A 9,561-nucleotide genomic window follows, 5' to 3' on the forward strand; every position below is an offset into this window, starting at 1 on the left:
AGTGGGGATAGCGTCGATGGTGACATCATAGATTTGAGGAATGGTGATGGAGATCTGACTAGAGATATATTTTAAGTAAAATGGTCAAAAGTATTTGTCATTCATCACCAGGATGTCACATACATGCCCCTAACAAGACTGGCGTCCTTGAGAGTCAACACATCCAAGCCAGGAATGCCCCACTTTAACACGTGTGCGTGCATCCATCCAGTGCCGACACATGCCTGGACTCTAACATGCGCATGCTCATGTAACCACGAGTGTGTGCCCTAATACCAATTCCAACACCCAAGCCACCCTAGAGCATGCAGTCGTTACTCCTATCAGCTCTCTAGGATATATATACTTGCTCCACATATCAACACACGTCTTTGTGGAGCCTTCGAGAAAAAGATGATCCCTGGCATGCTAATCTTATGTCTTAGGCTAGGATGTCACATATACTTGGTTGAGGAGTGTCGAGATAGAGAAAGGAGTCATAAAAGTGAAAATCAGATCCAAGCATAAAACATGGCTAATTATGCATACAACATGATATTAGATAGGGATGTAAATAAAACTCGAAACTTGCGAGCTTAATGAGTGCTCAAAAACTCGGCTTGGATCGGCCCGAACTCGGGCACTAACGGATCCAGCTCCAGCTAGAAGGCTTTCTGAATTTACATCTGGGACATAAGGCCACATTGCAGCCTCGTGTCATGTTCAGCTTAAATTGGAGCAGATGGGCACCGGCCTTTTCTTTTGTACAATCAAGCTGTTTCCTATGAGGCCTGAATGATTTGGGTGTGCTCCTTCTGAGAATGTAGACATTTGGTAGATCGGAGAATGTAGAGGAGATCGTTTGTATGTATCAATTATTCTTGTGGCATATTCGAATGTATCTAACCTGATCGTCTTGTTGCTGCAGAGATATTCTTTTTATCCGATGGTACTATTTTCACTATTTTATTTTTGTTGCCAGTTATACACAACTTCTAGAACAACATTTCTACTCGACATGCTGATGGTTAGTCACTAGAATCGATCAGCTCCAGTCCATAATTTTGTACACATAATTACAGCTTTTTCTTAGAAATTCGGCACGGAACTGGAAGCAACAGACCTCCAAAAACTAGCCTATAGTGAATCCATCCGCAGCAGAATCTACAGCAAACTACGGATTCTACTTTGCAGTCACCAAACATTTTTCCAGCCTGCCTAGCCTGCCTGATAAGTTCTTTTTACAGCGGGGAGATCGAGAGAGCCAAGGTCTGTGGGATACGGAGTCCACAGTCCTAGTCCTCCCCTGCTCTCCTTCAACCCCTTCTTCACAATCTCATCGACCGTTTTAGCCCACTCGACCTTCGACGAGTGCTCCCTTGTGTGTCTGTGCAAGACAAACAACGAGTTGTACTCGCAGTTTGGGAACATGAAGAATTTAGGAGCGTCTCCGAGCCGATAAGCCACGTAGCCGAAGCTGAGCTGGTCACGGGGCGTGAAAAGATTGACTTCGTTGAACCAGAGGCAGCTGAATAGATCAGTTACCGTTGTGTGCTCCCTGACCAGCACCGCTCCCTCTGGCACATCTGTAGGTACCAAATTCTTCAATCAGCACCCAGAATCAAGGGAACTATGGTAGCAATATGGTTTTTGCCTATCAGCTTCACTTAGTGGGTAATATGTAAATGCACTAACCACTAGGCATCCTTTTCTTTGCGTCCCAAGGCTCCATCCCCTCGTGATAGTATATCTTCAGCTGAAGATCAACCAAAGGCCGAGCATATCGCTTCCTCCGTTTGATTGCATCACCCTCCTCATATATGCTCCTATGATGCTTATGGACAGCTGCTGCAAATGAGTATTTTCCCCTCCAGAGGTATCTGTAAAAATAATTGCCCTGTTAAATCTGTTTTCAGCCCAACAACAAACCAGAAGAATTTGTTTGAGGTTGCAGATAAAAATAGACCTTTCAAGAATAAGCAGCGGATCAACCATAAGCTCCATTTTCCCATCAATCCAAATGCTATACCAAGCTCGAGGAAATAGTCTATGCGTCAATATCTTTGGCACTTTTCCGTTTCTTCTTGGTTCATCAAATGGAAGGTGGTGCAACGTTATAAGTCGCCATATACCAACCCATTTCCCCCCTGCACCGTCGACTTTGACAGTGATGTTATTTTCAATGAAGTCAAGGGATACCTCGTCGACCACCATTAAGAAGCAGAACAGCTTTTGAGAGCGAAGGCTAACATTTGATGGCTGATGAGGAACGTCGTAACCATCAAAAATACCAGAGGCAACCACAAATTTGCATTTCTGTATATACTCCATGTCGACATCATCCATGTCCGCACCGCTGTTCTTCATAAATCCACAGTGCACCTGAGCATATACCACAACATCATTGTCCACTCAGAAGGAAGTTCAGTGAATTAAAAAATAAACCATTAACACTGGAAGATTCCGTACATAAGAAAATAAGAGGTGAGAGTAAGCTATTACTTATGAAGACCTATGATCAATTTGCTTTAGACACAAAGAATAAATTGCAATTGATATTTCATCTTGCAACTTACAAGTTACCAACTTAAGTACAGATTTTAGTAACTTTGTGTGTTCTACTCGAAGAATGAAAAGAATCACACCAATGAGTACATAATTGCAGACAATAAGCTTAGTCGTTTGCATACTTTTCCCAAATTAAAGGTTACCATCTGTAGCAAGCAAACTCCATGAAATTTAAATAGAGTACGTTTCAGGTAAACAGCTTAAGGATGTTTCCAACCCAGATTGTACATCATGTGCGCCTTGTCCGTTAAACTTGCAAAGACGCCACATGCAGAACAAGTGCATAGTGAATCATCAAGCTTCAAATATTCAGAATACTGTTTTTTTTTGTTAAATTCATCAAAAAATACACTACCGAATTGGGTGATTCCTGAGTTAATCATGCAAGTGTATGAATACCATATCCACACATTTAGAAGTGAGGATAAATCCATACATGTTTCAGTGAAAATCTACTGAAATTTAAATAATGTAGCTGTTTCCCACAGATTCATCACTACTCTCTTCAGTATATAACAAACAGAAATGCTACATAGTAGTAGACTTTTGTAAGACAGGGAAGCAGATACACACATGATAAAGGCAACCAATTACCTTCATGGTAGCATTCAGTTTAAAGCTTTCCTCTCTCTGTTTCCAGCTTTGGCGTCCTCCAAACAGCGGCGGAGAATCTTTGTCCTGTTCGTCAACTGTTATGAACGACAGTTTTTTTACGATCGCGTTGGGAGTCCTCTTTGGAATCACAACTGCATCTGGATCATCTGCGATGGGTATCGAGCAACCTGTAGAATAAAGTAACCAGTGTTTAGAATACGAAAGAGGACAAATTAGCGTTTTAACAAAATGGTACGGTATCAATCTTACGGTGAAGTGGTTTCGACGAGAGACCTGTCGGGTCCAAAGCGTAGAGAACTTTACTGTCGTTTTTACAGAGAGCTGCACCGACATAAAACATCGCAGACCATGTTAGAATGATTAAAAAGGATCATCATAGGCAGAAAGCAGTGCTACTCCTAACAGAGAGACCAACATATATTTAATTTCGAAACGTGGTCCGGAATGAACAGAAGCAGCAGCTCTGCCGCATTGTCACACTGCAGTTTTCGGTCACAAAACTCTCTGCGGCTTTCAATCAAGAAAATCTATGCTAGCAATCCTAGAGCAAGCATCATCAATTGAGTGATTAAAATTAATTGAAAGCGGAAAGCATGCCGTCCGGAGATATGTACGCTGATGGCAACTTTACACCAAGCAATCGTCGATCGAGTGGCAACCAAGCAGGCAGAATTAGCACAAAGCATGACGACGACTCGTGAATGGGCAGCAGGAGAGACTGACCGAGTGAGAGAGAAGGGAGTGGGGTGTGTGCGTGACCTGAGAGGAAGGAGACGGAGGAGGTGCAGGACCAGATGTGGAAGACGAGGGCGAGGAGGACGAGCAGCGCCCAGGCGATAGCGGAGACGAGCACGAGCCGCACCGCCCCCCAGCGCCAGACCGCTCGCATCGCGAATCCCTTTGCCTCCGCGCCGCCGCCTGCGTCCAGAGCGACCAGTCGGATCCAATCCAATCAGAGGAAAGTACCAAAGTAGGCAGTTGAGTGCGGGAAACTTGGAATACCTTTGCTTCGCCTCGCCATTGCTACCCTTGGGAGTAGTGGGTTTGGAGCGGGGGACGGCCGGGGAGACTAGGGTTTGGGCGGCGCCAAGATCCTCGGAAGGGACGGGGATGCACCATACTGGAGAGGGAGGAGCAAGAACTGGGAGTCGGGAATAAAATTTGGATACGTAGATACTTTTACAAGTGAAATAATATAGTCTTTCTTTCAAATTGATTATTTGACTTGTTTTTTTATCTACTTAAATTTTAGTTGATTAATTTGAAGCGGGGGAAGTAGTTTCAAATTAATTGACACCGTTTTTCTAATAAGCAAACATGTACTCTACAGTCGATCTTGTTTAGATACGCACCTACCTTATCTAGACAAATGTGGAAGGAGAGGAAATAATTTTTGGCAATTTTATTTGAAGGCTATGCAATCATTAGACATTAAACACGTGAATTTCCCACATAGGCATTTTTAGTCCGAACTTTGCAATTGTGCTCGTCATGCCATCTCCAACACTGGCATCTAAATTGAACACATTTTATGTTCGATAATGTCCGTTTGGCTGCCACACGGATAGTAACGGCGCATCGATGTTCTTCCGTCCGTTTGGGTCGCACGCTAGTAACTCGTCTTACCTCGCGGCGCTGCCATGGCACGCTCGACGGGAAATGTCCATGGCAGATGCGATGGTGCGAGGGGGTGAGCGCGGGATAGTTCATGCGCGGGGAAATGGTGTCTCCTCTCACCCTCACGCCAACCCCTCTCAAACCACTCGTTGACCCTTCCTATTCTTCCTTCTCCAGCGCTCCCTCCTCCACCTCGCCATGCATCGCAAGCTGCAGACAAAGTGGGCAAAGCTCACGTTGGCTGCTCACGAGCGGTTCACGCAGTCCACCAAGCAGCGCGAATCGGAGTGGGTGGCGGCGGAGGTAGAGGACGTGGAGCAGGAGGAGGAGGACCAGATCGTTGATAAGGAGGACGATATCGTGGAGGAAGAGCCGTCGTTCGGCCAACATACCGCCCTAGTTGCCTCCTTCAAGACCGCCCACCGGGATGTGCAAGGCGACTGCGACCTCGCGGCGGTGAAAGCGGCCATCGAGAAGTGTGTGAGGGAGCTCTCCCACCAGCAGGCGACGACGGAGAAGCCGAGCGCACGCGGCAGGCCGAGAGGCCGGCGGAGATCCTAGCCTTTCAGGCGGCCAGCACCAAGATGCAACAAGATTTGAGGAGGGAGAAAAGATATCAAGCTCTTAAGATGGTCAACAATGGATGAGAGAGGGACGAACAACCTTAAGAGGAGAACACCAAATTTCTCCAAAATTTAGATCTATGGATTTCATTACAAAGAGGGGATTTTGATTGGTAGAATTGTAGATCTAGATCTCCACTCTCTTTCCTCTCAAGATGGAACAAGAATCATGGAGGTAATGAGAGATAGGAAAACTAAAGATGTCAACGATGGAGGAGAAAAAACATGCTCAAGACTTGCTCCAAGATTCATGGAGCATTCGGGAAGGAGGGCCCATTAAATAGGTTTCCCAAAATTCAACCGTTGCAGCCAAAATGGTCCCACTAGCGGTACTACCGCTTTTCACCGTTAATACATTGGTGATACCGATCAAGTACCTCTAAAAAAACAGGGGTTGGATGACCTTTAAGCGGTTGTAGAGCGGTACTAGGGTCGGTACTACCGCTTCTGGGAACACCAAACAAACCGATACGAAAACGATCATAACTTGAGCATTGGGACTCCGATTTTCATGTTTTTGGGCACGTTTCGAAGATAGCAACGAGCTCTACAAGGTCATGCAGAGAATCAACATAGTAAAACATGGTACGATATAAAAAATGAAAGGTATGACCTATCTATAAAAAACAATCGGTAAAACCTCCAACCTAAAGAACTCAACAAGTTCTCCAGTCAAAAACCGTTTTGATGAACTAGAGGTTGTCATGGGAATAAACACAAGGTATAAAACATCACTTAGATAAGAGCCAAGAACAACCAAGAAACATGATGCAAAGCAAGCAAGAGTTTGAGCTCTCTCCGAACAATACGACCAAGTGACTCATTCGAGAGCCCTCTTGATAGTAAGACCAACTATCCAACACACCGGTGTCCCAACAACAAGGGTCCGGTAAGAAAGAGACCTTATCGAGAACAAGACTTATACTTGCATATTCCACTTGAACTTGATGATGACGATCTTGACCGCTTCAAGATGGAACACCTTTCTTGATTGTGCTTGCTTGATGAAGTCTTGCAGAACTCTCCCCCATAATCCACCATGGGAGAGCTTCTTCTTTGGCATGTCTTCATGTATCCATGAACATAATATGTATAGAAAGCTCCATCTTCATCCCTCTTCATCAATGCACGGCCCGTCTTCATCCCTCTTCTTTTTCATGGTGCTGGCATCTTGAAGATGCACATGACATCTCAATCTATCTTCTTCAAGACATACTTGTCACTTGATCTTCTTCGTTTTGTCCTTCTTGCAACCTTGAAGCCAACATATGGTTCAAGCATTGCCTGTGGACAAAACCTATAAGAGAAACTCAATGCAAATGTTAGTCCATAGGGATTATCATCAATTACCAAAACCACACATGGGGGCTCCGTGTTCTTTCAATCTCCCCAATTTTAGTAATTGATGACAATCTCTTTGAGAGAATTTATATAAGGATTTTATAGAACAAAACAAGTTGAATATTTAGAACAAATTCCCCTATAATATATGCACTATGTGAATGAACTTGAATTTCATTGCATATATTGGCAATCAGAGCCTGGCGGGGTTTCCTCTAAATATTCAACCATGCAAAGCATCAAGATGCAAGGCATGAAAGGACAATGCTTAATAACAAAACAAAATCATAAAACCAATTCCCTTAAACCCTCTAAACTTCTCCCTCATTGTCACCAATTGCTGAAATGGACAAAATATTTAGAAAGCCAATATAGTGAGAGTTCCTTGATAATGTGTGCATTTCTCATAATATGAGTGGAGTCAAATGCACTTATTCAATGAAGAATACTCGGAGGAAGTCAAACTATATTGAGGATCAAAGATTGAAAATAGATAAGAAGGTGAAGAAGGTGAAGAAGCTTCAACAAATGAAGCAAGCAATCAAATGAAAGATATTATGATAAGACTGAAAAAATTCTTTAAATAACATTTGGAAGCTCTCAGTCATGGTACAATGATAGAGGAGTTAAATAAATCGACTGCATCCATAAGTTCATATATTAAAGGTTTACAACACCAAGCAGAAGGATTAGATAAAGCTCTTCCTAAACTAGTTGATAATCAAGCCACTTTATTAAGCATGTCTGCAGAAAAAACCACAAGGACCACCTGTAATGGGTATGAATTCTACTAATATTGCTGAAAACATACCTTCCACTGTGGAAGAGACTTATAATGAGTTGATGCATTATATTGATCTTCTTGAACCACTTTTGTTGCAACTAGAAACTCCTAATATGATGGAAAAGAAGACAAAGAATCACTTATGGTTATGAATGAAAAACAAGTAGATGAAGTTAAAATGCTTAGTGAAGTAAAAGAACCTCTACTAGATCTTGATAAATGTAGCTTGCATGAACTCATTAAATATTTTATCTAATTATACTTCAAATTAATGTTTATCAAGTGGAATTTGCATGGTTCATACATAGCAAATTATGTCATAAAATAAAAGATAGAAAGATACAATAATGAAGCTACGCTATCATCTAAGCTTGGGGACGCTTGGCTTCATGAGACATTAGTCACTATTGGCAATGAAAATCATCTTGCTATATTGGATCTAGGATCTAGTGTCTCAGTTTTATCAAAAGAACTATATGAAATGCTTGAACTTAAAAACATGAAAAACTTCTCAATATAATAGACCTTTTACTTGTTGATGATTCAACTAAACATGTTTTAGGCAAAGTAAATAATGTCATGGTTGAGTTGCATATGAATTTTATTCCCATTGATTTTGTTATGATGGACACGAGGAGTAAAATATCTAGTCCTATAATATTGGGAAGACCCTTTCTGAGAACTGTATGGGCCATCATTGATTCAAAGGAAGGGAATGTGAAGTTTTAGAAATGTATGGAGCACTTTCCAAGGAAGAAGGAGATAGCACCAAGGCACACAAGCTACCACATGATCTCCACCTATCTTAAATCAAGTAAGCACTCGAATGCTTGTGAAGCTGCCTGAGGAGAGTGGTCTTTCAGTTCCAACATGAGAGGACTGACTGCTTTGGGGTCAAGTTGATCAAATTCTTTGCTGAAAACTCCATGTATCTAGAAGAGATGTGCATCGACATGGGAACTGAGAAATTATGCGAGAACTTGAATCCAAAGGTTGATAAATGGATTTTAGATTCATCCAAATGAATAAAGGTGGACTCAACGGAAAGCAACAAACCTTTTGGTCTCTCCTGGTGAGAGGGGAAATTAATTAATTAGGAAGATTGGTAGCACATCACCAAGGTTGTCTGTTTCTCACAATGGAGAATAATGTGCTGAAGCCCTTTTGTAGGAATGCATTTTGTAACTATTATTTTTAGGTCAACATATGATTTCAAACTTTCGTAATATTTTCATCGAAGTTCTGTACAAATGAGGATGTACTAGGCACCTGTATACATTTCACATGGAAACAAATAAGATTCGTAGATCTATAAAAAGGTGTTTTGCTAGTTCTAAGTGTCCTAAATCATCAAACTTGTATCATGATTCATGCACTTGAGTTACAAACTTACAATTGAGATTTTTGCAGTTACAAATTGAGTTGCAACTGAATTTATTTTAGTGTAAATGAGGTTGCAACTAGGAAAATATCTCTCAACTGCCAGATTTGCTTAGTGATTCATGCTAATCGTGAGAGCTGTGATTCGATGATGTCATCTAATTGAAAACTAAGTTCTCGGTCGTTTAAGAATTAGTCACACCCATAAAAATATTCTAAAATTATATATTATATTTTCCACCGGTTGAACAAATCATTACATTAATTAAAGTAAACATTTTCTTGGACTAGTATGAACATATTTGTGAAATCCATTGAGAATAAGTTTGATGAGGACATCCCTACCTCACTACTACCTCCGTCATTGCCAGTTGAAGATGATCCTGCTGTGAAGCTCAAGTCCAATGAAGTCAGGATTGGACCTATTACAAGGGCTCGTGCGAAGCTACTTAAACAACAGGTGAACTTGTTCCTAAACGATACTTTGATTGATGAGAGCTTTATACTGCCTAAGTGTTATTACTTATGTATGATCAGGTATGAAGAGGGAACAAGCATCGCACGAGGAGGAGAGGAGCAGCTGGACATGAAGATGGACGTGAAGCTGGACAAGGAGCTGGACATGAAGATATTCCATGGACGCGCGAGGGAGGA

At 41.9% G+C, this 9,561-nt stretch overlaps 1 protein-coding gene across 1 annotated transcript; it reads right to left on the reverse strand.

The window, feature by feature from the left end:
• Positions 1–1,007: 1,007 nt before the first annotated feature.
• LOC127325749 (probable hexosyltransferase MUCI70) lies at positions 1,008–4,310 on the reverse strand. Its single transcript, XM_051352575.2, has 7 exons — positions 4,165–4,310; positions 3,922–4,080; positions 3,412–3,483; positions 3,142–3,329; positions 1,946–2,361; positions 1,675–1,859; positions 1,008–1,565 (listed from the first exon to the last, which is right to left on the reverse strand). Exons 1-7 carry the CDS (start codon positions 4,181–4,183, stop codon positions 1,198–1,200), a joined length of 1,407 nt encoding a protein of 468 aa, XP_051208535.1. The 5' UTR covers positions 4,184–4,310; the 3' UTR covers positions 1,008–1,197.
• Between the last annotated feature and the right edge of the window lie 5,251 nt (positions 4,311–9,561).

The sequence above is a fragment of the Lolium perenne genome, chromosome 1, assembly GCF_019359855.2.
Source record: "Lolium perenne isolate Kyuss_39 chromosome 1, Kyuss_2.0, whole genome shotgun sequence".
Lineage (NCBI taxonomy): Eukaryota > Viridiplantae > Streptophyta > Magnoliopsida > Poales > Poaceae > Lolium > Lolium perenne.